Source organism: Lissotriton vulgaris, chromosome 3_2 (assembly GCF_964263255.1).
Source record: "Lissotriton vulgaris chromosome 3_2, aLisVul1.2, whole genome shotgun sequence".
NCBI lineage: Eukaryota > Metazoa > Chordata > Amphibia > Caudata > Salamandridae > Lissotriton > Lissotriton vulgaris.
In genome coordinates, this window is record NC_141690.1 from 178,395,226 (window position 1) to 178,416,061 (window position 20,836).

General features: G+C 47.0%; 1 protein-coding gene across 6 annotated transcripts in view; it reads right to left on the reverse strand.

The window, feature by feature from the left end:
- RGS12 (regulator of G protein signaling 12) overlaps positions 1–20,836 on the reverse strand; it is a 691,597-nt gene that overhangs the window by 258,369 nt on the left and 412,392 nt on the right. For all 6 annotated transcript variants that reach the window (XM_086964151.1, XM_086964150.1, XM_086964152.1 and 3 more), the window contains one exon: positions 13,770–13,949. In XM_086964151.1, the coding sequence (XP_086820277.1) occupies positions 13,770–13,949 (180 nt within the window). The remainder of the gene's footprint in view (positions 1–13,769; positions 13,950–20,836) is intronic.

Genomic DNA, 20,836 nt, shown 5'->3' on the forward strand with positions numbered 1-20,836 from the left:
GATTTCTGGGGAATTCACAATATGGCCGAGGGGAGGAGGGGGTACAGCAGAGTGTGCAGAGGCCACATGGGCTCAGGCAGGTTGGAAGGGCCTGTAAGAGGAAAATTCACATAAGAGTCTCAGGAAAGCTGGGAGAACCCCCCTCTGAAGCAGTAGTCTGAGCCAGCTGTGAGGTGGAAGGGCAGCTGTGAAATAACTTGGCAGAGTTGTTTTTCTTTTGGAAGGCGGAGGTAAGTGAGCGTGCTTCCTTCGCACTTTGATATTTTTTAGGGTGATTTTCGGCCATTTTTTTGGTCGGTCGATTTTGTCTTAAATAGGAGAGCAAAATCCTAGGACAAGTATTTCAGGGCAAGTTATCAAAACTGTCACCAAAACAAAGTGAACAGTTTTTTGAATTGTGGAATGGTCTGTACTCCCTGTTCTCCATTACTCCATCGGCTCTATCTGTGTTACTGTGCATAGTGATATTGTGCATTTGTAGTGGCACTAGCAGGGCTTTAAGAAGTATGAAAAAACTGGCAGGTCTCTCAATGGGGCTTGGCTGATGCAATTAAGGGCGTGGCTTAAAAACACATAGGCTAGGAATCTGTGCCTAGAATAGTGTGCCGCTCGACTGGTAATTTGCTGTTTCTGTCACTGTATTACTTTCCTTCGAAATGATATACCTGTAAGAGACATAGATTAGTTATAGATTCCTTACCTTGTGAATTACCCCCAGACGTCAGACTGGATCCGGAGAATATTTTGCCAGCAGTACTTCAGCACGTCGAAAGGTTGTGTCGGCTCCGCATTCGTCGTCGGCGTTGTGGTGGCCGGATGACGTCGCAGTTGCTACTTAAGACGCCGCCCTCGCGTGCTGACATCAATTCTGTACACAGCTTTCCACGCCAGAAGCGCAGAGCCATGCAAGACACTGACCACTGGTGAGCAAAACTGGGCCCTGAAAGGAAATCCTCAACCCTAGAAGTCAGTTCGCAGAACGGGGAGGATGGATGGGGAGGTAAGGAATCTATACTATCTATGTCGCTTACAGATATATCCTTACCGAAGGTAAGTAACCTATTCATCTGAAAGAGACAATTAGCTATAGATTCCTTACCTTGTGAATAGATACCCCAGCAATACCAACCCGGGAGGTGGGTCTGCGAACCGAGTTCACACCAGAAAGTCCTGGAGAACAGAACGGCCAAAAAAAGCTGTCTCTCCGGACTTGGCTGTTCAGGCAGTAGTGTTTTGTTAACATGTGCAGAGATGCCCAGGTCGCTGCCTGACAGGTGTTGTTCAGGGGGGACTCCCCGTCCCAAAGCAGTGGTAGCTCTTGATGCTGGTGGAATGAGCACGTAGCCCCACAGGAGGCTCCTTCTTTGCCAAAAAATAGCAAGCTTTGATCAAACAAAACAACCCATCTAGAGATGGTCAGTTTGTGTACGGCCCGACCTTTATTAGCGTCCACGTAGCTAACAATGAGCTGGTCATCCACCCGGAATTGTTTTGTGCGATCCATGTAAAATGAAAGCGCACGTTTTGGATCCAGGCGGTGGAGCCTCTCTTCCTCCTTAGAAGAATGCGGAGGCGGAAAGAAGGTGGGCAAAGTGATGGTTTGAAAGAAGTAACCACTTTGGGAAGAAAGGCTGGACGAGTTCAAAGGACAACCCTTTCCGGATGAATAGCTAGAAAAGGAGGTTTTGAAGAAAGAGCAGGGAGCTCACTCACCCTGCGCGCAGAGGTGAAGGCAACAAGGAAAGCAGTCTTTTAGGTCAGAAGCCTAAGAGGACAGTTATGTAGCGGCTCAAAGGGAGCGTACATAAGATAAGTTAAAACTAAGTGCAAGTCTCACTGGGGCATTACAAAGAGAACAGGAGGAAAAAGATGATTAATGCCCGTAAAGAAGTGATATACAACAGGGGACTTGAAAAGAAAAGGCTGCTCAAGAAGCTTAAGGAAGGCTGAAATGGCTGAGCTGCTCTGCTGGGTCAAAGAAAGGAGGAACAAGAGAACCTCAGAAAGAGGGGCTGAAAGGGGATCCACAGCCTTTGCTGTGCACCATGCCACAAATGTGTTCCATCAGCGGGCATATACAGTCTTAGTGGAGGGACGCCTGGCTGCCAAGATAATATTACAGACTTCGGGAGGAAGATCAAAGGCTGTCAACTGTCACCGCTTAATCCCCACGCAAGGAGGTGGAAACGGGACAGGTTTGGGTGGAGGACCACCCCCTGCTGCTGCGACTGAAGATCCTCCCGGAGAGGCAGTCAGATCGGAGGATCGATGGCCATGTGCAACAGCTCGGGATACCAAACTCTTCGTGCCCAATCCAGAGCCACCAGGATGACTTTGGCTTGGTCGCACTTGATCTTCTTCAGCACTCTGGGCAGAAGTGGTAGAGGCGGAAAGGCACATAGAAGACCGCAACCCCATTTGCGACGAAAAGCATCACCTAGCGAGTGCTGCCTTGGAAATTCCAACACGCAGAATTACTGTCATTGGGCGTTCTCTTCGGTGGCGAATAGATCTAACCAAGGCTCTCTCCACTGCTGAAAGAGACCTTCCGCCACCTCCGAGTGAAGATGCCATTCGTGATCCATCATGCACCTGCAGCTGAGTTCGTCCGCCCTGGGGTTCCGAGAACCTGCCAGGTGATGAACCGCCAGGGATATGCCCTGATGTTCCAGCTATGTCCAGAGATGGAGACCCTCTTGACATAGGGTCCATGACCCAACCCCGCCCGGTTTGTTGCAGTACCAGAAATCAGTGGTATTGTCCATGAACACCTGCACTACTCTTACCCGGACAGAGGGAAGAAATGCTTTAAGTGCAAGACAAATCGCCCAAAGCTCCAGAAGATTGATGTGGAGCCCGGACGCCATACCCCGCTGGAGACCAGAGGCCTCTGAACTCCACTTTCCCCATGTGGCCGCCCCATCCCAGAATGATGCATCGCTCACCACTGTAAACTCTGATTGGGGAAGGGAGAGGGATCTGCTGTTGATCCAATCCCGGTTCGCTCGCTACCACTGCAATTGGCGTGCAGTGCCCTCCGAGATCTGGACGCAATCTGACAGGTTCCCCTGATGCTGTGCCCACTGGAACTTCAGGTCCCACTGCAAAGCCTACATAGGCCATCTGGCATAATCCACCAGCAGGATGCAGGAGGCCATCAGGTCCAGAAACCGCATGGTCGCCCTGACCGAAACCCAGGATAGAGGATGAAAGATCGGAATCGTAGCCCGAATATCCCGTACTCACTGCTCGGGAGGACAGACCCGAAACTGCGTCGTGTCCAGAACAGCTCTGCTGAAGTGGAGCTTCTGAGAGGGAGTCAGGTGTGACTTAGTCTGGAGGTGGGAGACGACAGCCTGGGGTGAGCCTGCCTTCATAAGCCAGTCGTTGAGATAGAGGGAAGACTGGAACCCCTGATCTCTGCAGATGAGCTGCGACCACCGCCATCACCTTTGTGAACACCCGAGGGGCACCCGTAAGGCCAAAGGGAAGCACGGTAAACTGAAAGTGCTTGTGGCCTACCGTGAGCCGCAAATAGCGCTGGTGGGCCGGCAGGACAGGGATGTGAAAATAGGCGTCCTGCAAGTCCATCGCTCCGATCCAGTCTCCAGGGTCGAGGGCAGAAAGGACCTGAGCTAGCGTCAACATTTTGAACTTCTCATTCCGGAGGAAGAGGTTGGCATTCCTGAGATCCAAGATAGGACACAGGCTTTTGCCTTTCTTGGGTACCAGAAAGTAGTGGGAATCGCAACCACAACCTGCTTCTGGGGCACAAACTCACTCAATGGCTCCCTTGGCCAACAGAGCCGTAACTTTCTGTTGAAGAGGAGCCGGATGATCTTCCGACATGCAATGGTACTGAGGTGGCATGGCTGGTGGGTTAGTCTCAAAGGGGAGGGAGTAGCCCCTTCGGACTATTTGCAAAACCCACCTGTCCGACGTGATGGTGCGCCAGTGGGGGAGGTGATGGCGGATCCTGCCGCCCACTGGCAATTGGTGGTCCTGAAAGGTTGGACTAGGAGGATTTGGAGGCTGCTGCAGAGGGGGCGGTGTTGGACTGACCTGCGGGCTGGCCCCCAGACGCACGACTCTGGGTCCCACGTCCCTGGCCATGCAGGGGCTCAACAGCTTGCGCCGGTCTGTTGCTACGGGTGGAACATGGCGGGGCACCCTTTCCGTAGCCACGAAAGGGGCGAAAAGCAGACTGCGCAGGGCGGGTGGTGGAGAGGTCCAGGGACTTAGCCGTAGCCCGAGAGTCCTTGAATCCTTCCAGAGTGTTGTATGCTTTATGGCCGAACAGGCGACGGCCATCAAAGAGCATGTCCATAAGGGTAGCTTGGACATCCCAGAAACAGAGAGTCGACCTCAGCCAAGCATAGTGTTGAAGGGCTACCTATGTTGAAATCGTCCTGCCCAGCGAGTCGGCGGTGTCCAGCCCACATCGTGTGGTAAACTTGGCTGCGTCTCTCCCCTCGGTGACTGCATGGGAGAGCACAGCCCGGGCCTCCTCCGGGCACTGGGGCAGCACCTGCGCTACCGTATCCCACACAGAGTGGGTATAACGGCCCAACAGACATGCAGTGTTTACCGACCGCAGTCCCAAGCTGGAGGAAGAAAACATGTTCTTCCCAAGGTGGTCCAGCTTTTTGGATTCCCTATCAGGTGGTGAATTAGGGAATGCGCCTTTGGGCGTTAAGGCTTGCATCACCAAAAGGATGTCAGTCAGGGCTTCATTACAGCTGCAGGGGAACTCGCTGCCGGTTGAAGCACCTCTGATAGGAGGTTAGTCCTGACTGCCACCGTAGGTAGCTTGAGGTTGAGAGCCTTGGGCGCCCCCTGCTACACCACTGTGTAAGACGCTCCCTCCTCCGTAGCCACAGTAGGAGGAGACAACATGCCAAAGTCTGGGGAGGTATCCAGACCACTGGCTTCCCCCAGCTCCTCTATCCAGTCCTCCTCACCCTCTGGTTGCCAATCTGGCCTAAAAAGAACACCGGGGTACTACAAGGGCACAAAAGTACCCTTTGACGCCAGATCTGTCCGGCTCTCTGTCCACGTCAGGGTGGAGGCCGGGGTCGACACCGGCTGGGGACACAACCGGCGTCGGCTGTGGATGTGGTGCCATCGGCGCCTGGGGAGGTGTTACAAGGTAGACCGGAGCCGATCAGGATCCAGGTCAAGATGCAAGGAGACCCTGTGGTGCCCACGAGCGAGATTGAGGCCACGCCCCCTTTGGAGGCCACGCCCACCGCCCTGACTTAAGTGCGACGCTGAACACAAGCGTCTGCACTTGACAACGCGCTACTCCTGAGGCGGAAAGCCGGGAGAGTGAATCTTTTAAAAATTGTGATTTCTGTGTGCTTTTTATTCTCACTCACCCCCAGTCACTTGGCTCCGTTCACGGGCCATTTCCACTCGACATTTGCAAGCGCTGGACGCTGTTCCTGCGCCACGAGCGAGATTGAGGCCACGCCCCCTTTGGAGGCCACGCCCACCGACTCATCCCCTTTAAAAATGTGCCTCCCCCGGAAGCGCAGCGGACGAGCGCAGCCGGTGCGCCTAAGGAAAGCCCGTCTGCGCCCGTCCGCGACCGACCGAGGCCAGAGGCCACTCATCCTGCCTCTCCTAAACAATACTCCCATCTACAACTCACCGCTCTTCAAGGCAAGTGGTCACTACCTGCTACCACCATAGCTCGCATTTCCAATCTTGGACTATTAACTCCACATAATCAAGCCCACACCAACACCTTGTCCACGCCTCTAACCAACTGCTCTTTAAACCTGCCTCCAGCTGCCCCCCCCCCCCCACAGCAATAACTGCCATGTATCTTAATACTAGATCGGCAGTCAAACATCAGCTCGATCTCTTCACTTTACTCGACTCTCATAAACCTGATCTGTTATTTCTCACCGAGACTTGGTTCTCGGACAGCTCTCTCCCCTCCTTGTTGACAATACTTCCCCAGGCCTACTATGCCATCCGAGCCGACCGCTCCTCCGGCAGGCCTGGCGGAGGGGTTGCCCTGATCGCCCGTAAAGAACTCACATTCCACCCTGTAGTCTCCCCCTCCATGGGAACTTCAGACTGTTTAGTGGTTCTCTCTCCTTCCATTACTCCCCCACTTACCTGCGTCCTTGTTTACCGACCCCCGTCCTCCCCCCAAACGTTCCTCCCCAGCTTCCAAGACCTAATGGCGACTCTGGTTGTTTACCATTCTTCCATCATAGTCCTGGGAGACTTTAACTTCTGGCCCTCTGACCCCGCGGAATGTGCAAATCCAAAGAGTTCTCAGACTCCCTTCAGTCGCTCAACTTCACATCAGTCGTCAACGCTCCCACGCATAGGCTGGGACACATCCTCGACCAAATCTGGCAACGTGATTGCCCGATCACCTCTCTCTCCATTTCTCCTTGTCTATGGTCAGATCACTCTCTGATCACCTTCTCTCTATCCCCCTTCTCACCACCTAAGCCCACTCTTGCGAGAAATGTCTGGGCGCGATCATGGAACCGCGTGGATGTCGAAGCTCTATCTACCTCCCTCTCCTCTTCCAGCCCCGATCTTACCGGGCTGCCTTCTTCTGGCCAGGTAGAAGCTATCAGCAATTGGCTGCGGGCTGGCTGCGATACCATTGCCCCTCTAAAACGCATCTCAGCCAAACGCCCCAAAGATGCTAACCGCTGGTTCTCGGACGATCTAAAGATCCAAAAACTCACTCTCCGCCAAGCGGAACGACAGTGGAGACGGAACTATTGCCCTGTTGCTAAAACCCGGTATATTGATCTTCTTGCACAATATAAGAAAGCCATACTGGATACCAAGAAAACCTATTTTTCATCCAAAATCCAACTCGCGGAGAACCGGCCAAGAGAAATTTTCTCCATCGTCCAAGACCTCGCTTACTCCGACAGAGCCTCACTCAAACCTTCCCCCTCACAACCACTATGCGACTCCCTCAATTACTTCTTCCTAGATAAAATCAGTAAAATCAAAGCTAAAATCCCCCTCCCATCCCCGGCCTTCACTGACCCCTGCCGTCCACCGGCTACAGCACATCTGGTTTCAATTGCTTCCCTCTCGACCGATTCATTCTCCTCCATCCTCCCGCTGGTCAAATCTGGCTCCTCGCTGGACCCCTGCCCTGCCTACATTTTGAAGCAGATCTACACCCACTGCCCCTCCTTACCCTTAGCTCTTCTTAACAGCTCGCTGGCCCAGGGCATTGTTACCCCAGCACTCAAATCGGCAGTGATCGTTCCGATCTTAAAAAAACCTGGGGCGGATCCCTCGGATCCAGCCAACTACCGCCCCATCTCCCTTTTGCCTTTCCTGGCAAAGGTATTGGAACGACACGTAGTAAAAACCTTGAGTGAGTTTGTGGAGAGACATGGTGTTTTGGCCCCGAGACAGGCTGGTTTCCGCCCAGCCCACTCAACTGAGTCTGTAATAATATCTGTACTGGACAACCTACGACAAGGAATGGACACTAATCAACCTCAGGCCCTGATCCTCTTGGATCTTTCCACCGCATTCGACACGGTGGACCATACCATCTTACTTTCACTTGTCGTGGCGGCGGGAATCGGAGGAACAGCCCTGCTATGGCTATCCTCCTTCTTGAGCGGTCGGACTCAGGCGGTTTGCCTGGGAGAGTTCTCAGCTGAATTTCAACCCATCCAGTGCGGGGTCCCTCAAGGTTCCTCTTTGTCCCCTCTTTTATTTAACCTTTACATCGCCCCCCTCATCTTTGCTTTACAGCAACTGGAGGTCTCTGTGTACAACTACGCAGACGATCTCCAGCTCATTTTTTCCCTTTCCTCTTCCCCCGAGTCATTGTCTAATGTTCAGTCTATCATGGCTTTCATCCAGGACTGGATGAATTTCAACCACCTGAAACTCAATCCCGATAAAACGGAGTTGGTGTTGACAGGTGGTTGCTCCCGTCCTTGGTCCTCTTCTTTTTGGCCCCCTTCTTTAGGCTCCCCACCCACTCCTGTATCTTCCGTCAAAACTCTTGGGTTCAAAATCAACAACCAACTCTCCCTACACTCTCAAGTCTCTGCTGTGGTGTCCTCAGCCTTCCTTTCCCTCAGGACAATACGCAGAGTCTCACGATTCTTTTCCCCTGACGCGCTCAAGCTAATACTCCTGGCCATGGTAACATCTCGCCTAGATTACGGCAATGCCCTCTATCATGGCATGCCCGACTATCTCATGAGGCGTCTTCAATTGGTTCAAAACCAGGCCGCACGGCTGGTTTTTAACTTACCAAAATGACACCATGTAACTCCCCTCCTCTTCTCCCTGCATTGGCTCCCTGTCCGGCAGCGTGCCTTATTCAAGCTTGGCTGCACCATCTTTAAAGCCCGGACAGGCTCTGCCCCTTCCTTCATTAATTCAGCCATTCAAAACTATATTCCTTCACGAGATCTCCGATCTTCTTCCCATCACCTCCTCGTGGTCCCCCGCTTCAAACGGAAGAAGTGGGGGGGCTCCAAGTTTGCGACCGCGGGCCCAGTTTTTTGGAATTCCCTCCCATCTTCTCTAAGAACTTGCACCCAGTACCCTCTGTTCGGCAGAGACCTCAAGACCTTCCTCTTCATCCAAGCCTTCCCATCTTGAACGGTCACATTCCCTACCCTTACTGCTCCCCGAGTAGCAGTTGCCAGTTAGCGCCAAGAAACCGCTAGGTGTACGAGCGCTCTACGAATCCCTTTAAACTCAAACTCAAACCCAGGGCCCACAGCCGTGTCCATGGGGCCTGAAGGTGTGCCGGCAGAGTCGGGCTGCCCAAAGATGGCATGCATCGCTTCGTAAAAGCTTTGAAGCTGGGCAGGTGTGGCTTCGGGTCCCGGGAAGGGAGGGAAACTCAGAGCCAACCCAGCGGATTCCGCACGCAGATCCGCAGGAGGGGCAACGCCCACATCCCTCGGCGCGTCAGCCGGGGAGAAGTCGAAGAGCGACGGTGCTTCTTCGACTTCTTCTTGTGCTTCGACTTACCTTAAGAGTGCAAAGACTTTGAAGAGAACTGGTGATGGTGGCTCCATGACCGGTCCCTCAACCTCCTGCGCGACCGGGACCTTGAACGGCGCGGAGAGGACTGCCGGGCCTCCAGAAGCTTTCGGGACAGCTCCCGCAAAGACTTCGGATTTATGGTCTGGCAGTCGGAACACGACTTGGAGTTGTGGTCGTGTTCCAGGCAAAACAGGCACACGCGGTGAGCATCCATCACCGACATCAACTGTCAGGAGGAGCAGCAAGCCTTGAAACGGGGCATCCCTATGCGCACCAGGAGTCGAGGTCTCAAAACGGTGTCAACAAAAGTTGCTCAAAAAAAGTCAGTCCAAAGTGACTGAAGGTACCGCTCTTTCCAGATCTGCGCTGGCTGGCGTGGAAAAAGAAAGAACGGACGTCAGCACGCGAGGGCGGCGTCTAAGTAGCTACTGCGACGCCATCCCTGCAACCACGACGACAAACGTGGAGCTGACAGAGGAAACCTTTCGACACGCAGGGGTACTGCTGACGAAAAATTCTCCAAATCCAGTCTAACACCTGGGGTAATTTACAAGGTAAGGAATCTATAACTAATTGTCTTTCAGATATATAATACAACTAGTAACATTGCACCTATAACAAGCCAGGACTATATAACCTTGAAAATGCTTCCATTCTGAAATGGTGAGACTGTGAAAGAGTTATAACAAGTCTCTTTGATGTTACATCAAAGGCAGTGACTGTGGTACTGCTGCAGAGTTAAGATTTATTTTTCACCCTGAGAGTAAGGGCATAAATGGAGAGATTGATAGGGACCGGTCTCAGCACGGCTTTTAAGAGCTGCCAGTGATGAGCACCGGCAGGACCCGGCCCACTTAAAGCCCTTGGCACTAGCATTAGCACTGGACCTAGATACGGGTCTGGGGTGAGCCAAGTTGAGCCTTGCTGTACTTTACATTTGTTCAGAGGCATGAAGGTAAAGAGTAATGTCAACAAGTCTAAAATAGTGTAAGTCGATCATTAGTTGGTCAGGGAGCAACCTTTGAAGCAACTTTTGGATGATGTTCATAAGCTCAAGAGTGCGAATGCTCGGCTCACTGTTTCTAGTGTCCGACGGACCTTGAGCCAATTGCGTGTTTGGATAACAACTAGTGATAAGAAGGGATTTAATTAAGACAATGTGCCATGAAGGCATCTAGCTACCCGATAAAGACCTACATGAAATCCATAATGAAAGAAGGGTCACTACCATCGACTAAGAGTAAAGGCGGAGAACGAGGATGCTGTAGACCTGAGTATATCCAAGAAACTCTAGCTTTCTAATCCACTGGTATTGCATGTTTGGCCCAGTCATTCTGGGGGAGAAGACTGGGACTCCATTATTGGTAATGGTCCAAATAAAAGAGAAGAGGTTAAGGGTGCAATTAAAGTGCATGCAGAAGTCCATAGCAATGTGATTACTGAATCATGTTCAGCTATATTCACCCAATGCATGACTTCGGGTCAGGTCGGTGTACAAGAAGGCTTAATGGTGATAACGTCAACTAGCCCCAGTCCTACCACAAGCCACACTCTTAGGGAAAAAAAGCATCATCATCATCCTGTTTACTGTGAAAATAAAAACAAGTCTGAAGGGAGGCTAAGGAATGCTGAACAGGGAGCAGTAGAGATTCTGGCTATTGATCCATATCTATTAAGTTAGCAAATAAGTAATAAGTGAATCTTGAACAATGCACAGTATGGGACTACAGAAACAATTCATGCTACATAACCCCCGTCACTCTTCAAAACAAACTTGCCTAAGCGTGGAGCCATCTGTTGGAGTTCAAACGGACACAGTTTATTTCGCTCTGAAAAGATGGCTATTAGTACAGAAATGTTCCTTGCATGGCTGTGATGAGTCTGTATAGGGTACCTTGACATTTATTTTGACACTTGTATCACGCAATACTAAGCATAAGACCTGGGCCTGCCAAAGACTATGCAAGGTCTCGCGTTTGCCCTGTAACCTGTAGGAATGCACCCAGCATGCCCTCAGAGGACTACTGTCCCTCTCCTGGGTATAGTACATAAAGCAGTAGTGTCAGCATGCCCTGTTTTTGAAACAGATAATAGGAGTCGACCTTTTTGTCTGTATTACTTACAGAGTGGCATACAGGATCGTCTTCTGTAAAGATATGCTGGTATGAGTATCCCCAGAACCTGGTGATAGCATCATGTGTGTATGTCAAGTGTGCACAGTGTGTACATAGCACAGGTGCAGTGGTTGTGTTGTGTTTTTATGAGTAGCCAATGGGTTCCATTTTGGATACCCAAGGCTTGAGGTTAAGGACGGTGGAAATATATTGCCTCAATTCCTGTAGATGGAGGGTGGAGATCCAGACACTGACATGAGAAGCATAGAGACAGGGCATCCTTTAGGGAACTTTTGTTAGCAAAGGGCTGCCAATCGTTCTTGAGCACTGTCATTTGCTTGTTGGGAGGGATATGAGAGGTGGTACTGTAGTGTCTGTTGTTCTAGTAGGTAGCTGATGACAGCCAGCTGCAGAAACTTCATACTTCACAGTGCCTCTGTTTTGAGTGATGCAGTCCCAGAGAGTCCCAATGCTGCTTCCTGTGAAAGCATCACTTTACACAAAAGCCATGTCTGGAAAGCAGCTTCCAGAACAGAACACTTGAAACGAGATCCCACCCTCCCCCTCAAACTGGTTCTGAAGTTTGAGACAGGGATTCCACATCTCCAGACTACAGGTTGTATATAAAAGTAGGACCCAAAGCACCAAGGGAAGTGAGTGCTTCACAAAGTACTCAAAATACTCTTGTCTAACCAAGGCTGGTGTGTACCTGGCAGCCAGTATATCACAGATGAGGGCGCCCTTTCTGCTGGAGGAGTTGAGGATCTGCCCGAAGTGCCTGAAAGCCTGCCTCCCTACTGTGAGAAGGAATGAGACTACTTGGTCTTTCAGCAAGAAAAACTACCCAGGTGTAGAGAAGTCCAGCATGTCCTAAGGGCTGAGGGACATCAAGAGAGCTGACTAAATGAGCGTGAGCTACAAGCAACCAATGCTGCAGAGGGGCCCTTTAGTCTCTCCCATCTAGTTTCCGGCAGGAAACACTTTATCAGGGCTGCATCTACCTTGGTTACTGCCTGGGACCAATCGGCCTGGTAAACACTGCATTGCTGGGGTCTGTCGAATCGGGGCAGTAATAGCCTATTGATCCAGTCGGGCGTTACATCTGCCATGCCCCGATCAGGATTGCAACTGCCTGCATCAGTCCCGTCTGCCACAATATCCAATCAGTTGTTCAACAGAGCTGCAACAGCTGGGCCTACACCTGCAACAGGGCTGCTGCAATATGGGAACAGGCTGTCACATGTATACAGATGCAGTCCATGCTTGGTCTACCAGGCAGCCCTAATTTCTTATTATTGGTCAACATATGTGTCTAACGAGTACAGCCACCATACACTTTCCAACTTCTGTAATATTATTGTCCCTCTATCCTTTGTGACCCTGTCTTTTTTTTAATCTTCTACACCTTTCTGTCCACCATACTACAAGCCCAAGGTTAGAAGGGAAAAAGGCTATAATAGGCAAATCTTTTTTCTGCCCTTGAGAGTCTGTCTTGATAAAGACTGGCAGTGTTGGCAAGTCTCAGGAACATGAGAGTCCGGAAGGCAAAGAATACAGACAGAGTGGGAGTCTGTTTTGGCCTTCTTTTTGCCACAGGAAGGACAATGATCAAATAGGGAAGGCATTTCGAGGGATAAAAAATGCCAAACCTCTGGAAAAAGGTAGAGAAATACTCCAACAGGCGTTAAATGTCGAAGTAGAAAGGTTTTCAGTTGAAAAAGAATACAATTTCTGACAGAAAAGTCAAAAATCTGTGGAGCTGGTTAATCAGTGTCCTGACTGAAGGAGCCGGCATGAACAACCGACCTAACTGTCATCCCTGAGCTAAAGGTCATGGCTGCCTCAAAGGCACGGTGCCAGTGTTTCTGTTTTCACTGTATTGGCTTTCAGCTTTCTATGCTAATTAAGTTACAATGCAGCCTATGGGCTAACAATGCCTGCTTCCTTTCTCTTTGCAGAGATACGTTTTCTGCGGTTCCTTAAAAGCAGTTCAAGTGTCCTTTGGTTTCCCTGTTTTATCTGGATATATGCAAAGATAATGTTTACAGCTTTGCTTATCCTGTTATGTTTCGAAGTCTGCATTGGTTGTTTTAAGACAACAAAAAAGTAAAATATATATATTTTAAAAAAAATTCCATATATAATTTTTAGATGTTTTCTGGGGTCCCCGCACATGGGCGGGAATATTCAAGTGATTATGACTTTGATAAGGATCCCCTGGAAGAGAACCTGATGACAGGAGCTGAAAAAGACAACAGAGATAATAACTACCACTGCTCGGCATGAGGAATATTGATGCTGCTGCATTCTTTAAAACGAGCACTATGCTTCCAGCCTTTAGAGTATGTAGCCTTCCCTTGCTACACTAACTCCCTTCTCTAAATAAGTGTTTGTGAACAAACTGATTGCTGTGCTTTTACTATTAACAACTTTAGACAAAGATTGGCAATATTTACACCAAAAAAAAGAATCATTGAACCATGTAGATGTAGTGACTGAATTTGCAGGCAAGAAATCTGACACAATGGGAGGATCCAAAAAACCCAATAGTTTGGAACTAAAGTTACTAAGTCAAACCTAACAACAGCACTTTGTATCAACATTCATCTTCTAAACATCAATAGTAATGAGATGCACCTTTTTTGGCGTGGAGATATTGGAACGATCTGAGCTAATACTGTGTTTAGACACAGGGCTGCTAGGAATCTGCTGTGGGTCAGGTAGGCAGCGTCCTTCCACTTCAGCCAGCATACACTCCTGGTAGAGATAGGATTTCAGAAAGCGTGTGTAGCTATCAAACTTCATCAGGTTGAAAATCTGAAATTTAAATAGAAAAAGAACGAATGTGTATATAGAATTTAAAAAAAACCTCAAACTCACAATCCAGCAGATCACTTACATATTCAAACTTATAGCACGGGGCACGTATTTTACTGTGGAATCAAGATTATGCACAAGGTTGTAAAATGAAAAAGTTATGTTCGCTTAAGGCACATGCAACTTGTATATATTACGAAATTGAAGGCACACAATTGATGGATGGAATGCAGAACAAATTAAAACATTCACCCTCAGCTCACCATGCCACCCCAGTTTAGATCTGGCCATATGCAAATCAGTCTTGACACTGTGCCTCATGTGAACAGTCCAACCCTAACTGCTAAGCCAGGTCCTCCCTAGACCTGAAACAAGCGTCCAAGGACCGGTTACGGGGTTTCACCCCTCTTCAACCAGGATCGCTTGAATCCAGTGGCACAGTGAGCCAGGGAACCACGTCTGGCCATACCCGGCACACTTAGGGCGAGGAAGCAAAAGACACACAATTGATGGACGTAATGCAGAACAAATCAAAACATTCACCCCCAGTCAAGAGATCTGGGTTAAATCCATCATTCTTTTGCTCACCATGCCACCCCAGTTTAGATCTGGCCATATGCAAATCAGTCTTGACCCTGTGCCTCATGTGGACAGTCCAACCCGAACTGCTAAGCCAGGTCCTCTCTGTACTGGGGTGAATGTATGACATTGTTCTGCATTCTGGTATGAAAAGAACTAGATTAGCAAACAGTAAAATACATACTGCCCTAATATAATCTACATATCATTTGCACTTGAAGTGATTAACTTTCAAAATAAGCCACATAATGGATAGCAAGGAATATTGATATAGTGTTTATTTTTATTTATAGAGTAGAAAAGTTGTTATTTAATTCATAGATTTTTTCTTCTTTTTCTTTTCTTATTTCATAAAAGATTTTCTCATAAAAAACTTTATCAACATACATAATTATTGCAACGACAGAGAAAAAAATTAATACAGGTCGATGTTTTCACAGATGCAGGCAATATGGTGTTCAACACCATATTGCCTGCATCTGTGAAAACATCGACCTAAATTGCGTTTTGTATATGTCTTTCTATGTATTAATTTTTTTCTCTGTCGTTGCAATAATTATGTATGTTGATAACGTTTTTTATGAAAAAATCTTTTATGAAATAAAAGAAAAAGAAGAAAAAATCTATGAATTAAATAACAACTTTTCTACTCTATAAATAAAAATAAACACTATATCAATATTCCTTGCTATCCATTATGTGGCTTATTTTGAAAGTTAATCACTTCAAGTGCAAATGATATGTAGATTATATTAGGGCAGTATGTATTTTACTGTTTGCTAATCTAGTTCTTTTCATACCTGTTCAATATTAGTCCCTACCATTAGCAAACTTAACTACTAGTAGGGGTCCCCTGTTTTCAAATCAATTGTTCTGCATTCTGTCCATCAATTGTTCTTTTTACATTAAGAAATTAACCAATAGAAACAAAATAAATTACCAGCAAACCAGCTCAAATAACATTGGCAGCTTAACTATAATTATAGGAAACATTACAGCAACTATTGCACTTGTGTAGCCCGTCATCGGTACACCAAACACTGTTATAACATTCTATCAGTGACATCAGAGCACATGCGAGTCTTTGTACCAATTCAGTGGAACATTCAGCCTTGTAAATTAGGATACAGAATGCAGTACACAACACTATCAAGACAAGGTCATCACAAGGCCCCCGATCGCTCACTCAATATAATCTCTGATGTAAGAATACACATACCAGCTACATTTTTCATATATAAATCTTGCTATATCAATTTAATTAGTAAAAGAATTGAAAAGCACTGTGGCTCAAAATACCAGAAAAGTATACTGTTGATAAGCAAGAGGCCAAAATAGTTTACATATACACAACCACTCTCTACGTTTTTATTTGCTCCCTTACCCACGGGAAAAGGTATTATTGGGCATTTATAGCCATTTTGCATTAAAAAACAGAAATTTTCGTTCTTAATGAGTAATCAATTTTGATTTGGTGGTGAGCTGGCTGTCAGAGCATTAACTTCTATATAACTATATCTCTGCAAGTGTGCCAAGATAATAAAATCTACTAAAACCTGGACAGGGTTTAATACGGTCATTATTCGGGTCCTTAATCAGATTTACCAACGCACTACAATGCAAAAAATTGCAAAGTACTGCTTCATACATTCAGGGGTAAAAAACACCACTAGCTGTTGCAGCTAACTAGAACTATAAAATGTGAGAGACTTAAAGTAATCACTGGGCATAAAAAACTGATTAGTAATTTTCCAGGAAAGAACAAGCTCCACTTTCAATTTTTAAAAGATACCATAGACTCCGCGTTGTGATTAAATGGATGCGGCTGTTGCTTTTGGCTGCTTAATGTCCAGGTCTCCAGATTAGAAGCTTAAACTATTTATTTCATATGGCTAAATCAGGTTAATTAGTGGCCCTTTCTCACTACTGAGAAATATTTGCTAAATAAACATTTTTAAAAGTCTTAATTTGTTACAGTATGAAAATGTTATATCTGTAATTGAGAATCTAAATTCAGGGCTTCTTCAAGCGGACACAAATATAATTTCCCTGTAATGGTTGCAGGTACCTTATTACATTATCTATTTCTGACGTTAGAGACAGTCATTCTGAATCTTTGCCAGAAGTCACACAGACACTCACTGTTTGAGGACCTACCAAAACATGCCTCTTTGGCACTAACTTACAAATACTATTTTCTAAGATTTACTTTAAAAGCAAGGAAAAATACATAAATTAATGAAATGTGACGATAAAGAAAGAAAATTGACGTTTTAGAAACACTCTTAACACACACTTTTTTTCAACTGAATGAAAAGGAAGGACATGGCAGTAAAGCACTATAGGCTGCTGCTACGTTAGAGTGAAAATGGACACAACCTTTAAATGCACCTATACCTCCAGTTTTCCATCATGCTTGTAGGTGGCAGTTAACTCAGTTCATTTTGATACTGCAATTATAACCTTAGTACATATTGAATGTTCTCTCTTTCATCCAGGAGAAAAGAGGGTTGCTTTTGATTTCAATAGAGACTTACCTAAAGGAAGGTTTACAGGTAAGAAACCATTCATTCTCCTTCAAGGCAAATACATTGGTAGTCATAGGCACTGAATAAAATTGCTAGCTCATCCCATAAAAACAATTGACATAAGCAAATAGATTTCTTAAAAATGCTTGCCCTATTTGGACACCTGCTCAATAATCTGAAGCAATACAATTGTGCCTTGTAAACGTGTTAACAGATCTACAGGTTGCAGCCTTGCAGATGTCTGAAATGGAATATTTTTCAGTAATGCAGAAGTAGCCACTTTACATCTTGTTGAATGGGCTTTAGGGCTACTGTTTGTTAGCTTTTTGATAGCACCAGAGGATGCAACAGACGATCCACCTCCATAGAGACAGATTCAATGTGAAGCCACTTAGTTGAGGAAGGTCAGGTCAAGTTGACCGGCACCACCGCTCCCTCCAAAGAATCCATCTGCCACCACAGGTATGCAATAAATGTTCAACTCAAAAGAAACAAGGGGCGAAAACATGTTATAATTTAAACATTCTGAAAATCTATTAAACCGATCTGAAAAGGTCAAGTGTTTTGTGTTGTCTATGGCTTCCTAAGGGCCTAATTAAAGTTTCCCAAAAAGTAACTCTACAACAGAAAAATATAAATACAAAATCAATGACCCACATTCTTATAAATGCAAATTAAGCAGGTCTGTTACATACAATAAAAAATCACCTCAGATACATTTCTACATAAAGAAGTATCCACAACAAAACATTGCCTAAGAATACTGGGGAAATAGTTAACCTAAATTACAAGAAGCCAAGTCAAGAGCTATTGCAAGCATAAAAAGACAAAAGCAACAGTAAAGGAGAAAACAATATTAACAAGGCACAATTGAGTATAATAATAGAACAGGTATCACATTATATAAAACGTATATGTACTAACACCCTTACGAAAAAAAATTATACTCTTATCTGGCAGTAGTCCATAATACAGGGAAAAAGTAAGTACTACGCTAATAAATGCCAAAGAACAACTCATTGTACAAATAATAAGTCACATCAAAATAAAGTGTAGCAGCATCCCATCCTTAAATTAATTGAGTTCCAATGTCACGTGGTCATAGGGACATTGTCGAAATCGCTAAGTTAGCATGAGCCCGGCAGCCGTGATGCAGCTTTTGCGCATGTTACTACATGACTTTACTTTTACAAGACTCTGTTTATGCCTTTCACATGAGAACCGTCTGCTTAGTTCGTTCTCTTCCTTTTCCTGGAGTTTAGTCTGAACACTGAGCAAGGTCGATAAATAATGCCCCTTGTCATTCTGTTCTGGTCAATCTCTAGCACCTAGACAAAGCTCGCTAATGCAGCTGCTGCTAGAAACTCGTACTTTGATATTACGGGGATGCATGTTTAGGGAAAACACACTTGGAGAGGGAGCTTTCCACAGAGAAGAGCAAAGCTGTATCTAGGATGTGGATATACCATCTAAGGTATGGGGCCTTGTGACAAAATCCAGAGATCTTCTATTATATAATACTTCTTCTTAAACAAGGGGACGGTGGTTAAACTTTATTGTTCTTTCTCCACCTTTATATGATATCTCCCTTTATGATACATGGCCTAGCGTCAATGCTAACTGTATTAGTTTTATGCATTTTTCTGCTGGTTGTGGCTCGTATACTGCATTTTAGAGCACAATAGTTAAAATAAACATTCAAAACTATTTCATGTTTCAGTCAGTTCTTATTGTGGACAGGTACGAAAGTGTGAGTGAAAAGGTCTGCGCCGGAGTCGTGCCAGAGTCATGCCCGTCTGCGCCCGTCCGAGCCCAGACGAGCCTAGGGCCAGACACTCTGCTGAATTTACCAGGTACCCCTCTCACCTACTCCCTAGAAACATTACTTCAGTTACTCTCCCTGCCTTCTTCATACTGCTCCCTGGTCAATACCGGTCCGCCACCTTTTTCTTACTGCGCCCTATGCCGCCCCCCTAATCTAGCACCTGGAAAACACACAATTCGCCTTGGACTGCTGAACTGCAGATCTCTACCTAGACACTCGCTTGAGGTCAATCTCCTCATCCGGGAACAGGAGCTAGACATCCTGTTTCTAACAGAAACATGGCTTACACAGGGTGCTGAAGCAGATATGGTTATCTCCCTCCCCCCTGGCTTTCTCATTCTCTCACAGGATCGGCCACTTGGTCGAGGAGGAGGCGTAGCCATTCTGTATAAGAACTCACTGACCTGCAGAACTCAGAAAGGCGAAGTTGAAGACTGTGAAAGCTGTAAGTTCTCTTTCCAAGTCTCACCCACCGTTACCCTGTCTGGCCTGTTAGTTTATCGCCCCCCAGGAAAGATGGGTATCAGCTCTCTAATGGAAATGGTAATGGTTGGTGCCGCCTCAGCGACAAATTTTGTCGCCCTGGGAGACTTCAATCTCCATTTTGACGACCAGGAAGAGCGGCTGGCGACTGCCCTCCTGTGTGACCTTAAAACTTATGGAATAGACCTTATAAGCCTAGATCCCACTCGCAATAAAGGCCACCTGCTTGATCCTATCTTGGCAAATATCTCCACCATGAAAGCAGTCCCCCCTATCCCTTTACCATGGACGGATCATTTTCTGATCCCTTTTACTTGGGAAACGAAACGTGAAAGCAGCCCTCCCTCTAAGGTTGGTGCACCGGACAGACCATGGGCCAGGCTATCAGTGGAAAATTTCACTTGCAGCCTAGAAGCCTCACGTCCACCCCTTTCACATGATCCTATCTCAGCAGACGCAGACCTCTGCAGGTGGATCTCCAACACCTTAGACGCTGTCCTTCCCATAAGATCGACAGGCATAAGGGAGAAAAGACTTCCCACCGCTCCATGGTATACATCTGAGCTAAGGGCTATGCGGAGGACATGCAAAAAATTTGAGCGCTCCTGGAGGAAGAACTAGGAGGAAGCCAGTAAAATGGAATATCGAACAGCAATGAGGAGGTACAAAACCGCCATCCGGCTGGCTAAAACTCTGTTTCTCGAGGAGAGAATTAACAATGCCTCTAACTCCTCTAGAGAAATCTTTCTGGTGGTCAAAGAACTCATGAAAGTTCCTACACCCTGTGCCCCCACGGAGAACCTGGAGACCAAATGTAATAATCTGGCGGAATATTTTAACACAAAAATAGAAAACATTCTTGCCTCACTTCCCCCGCCCAAGATTGGACCCGAGCGATGGGAGGAGGAAGGGTGCCCCCAGATAACTCTGGAATCGTTTGGACCAGTCAACAGGGATGAAGTCCTTAAAACCCTATGTTCAATTAAGAGTGGTTCCCCCCGGGACGTTGCCCCTATGAGAATTCTCAAACAGGTTGCCCCCTCCATTGTGGAGCCCATTACTGAAGTTATTAATGCCTCGTTAGGCACGGGCATTGTTCCACCTAACTGGAAGAGCGCAATAGTGAAAGCCCTTCAGAAAAAACCCTCTTTGGACCCTTCAGACATGGCCAACTATAGGCCCATTTCGCTCCTCCCAGGACTGAGCAAAATCGCAGAAAAACTGGTCAATGCTAGGCTTTCCAACTTTGTGGAGACCAATGGTGTGCTAAAATGCTCCCAAACAGGCTTCCGCCCGGGCCAAGGCACTGACACCGCCTTGCTGGCAGTCATGGAGGAGGCACGCTGCATTCTGGACTCGGGGGGGATCAGTGGCAGTGATCCTCCTGGACCTGAGTGCAGCGTTCGACACTGTGAATCACCAAGTGCTACTCCAGAGACTGTCGGACGCCAGAGTGAGAGGGACAGCGCTAA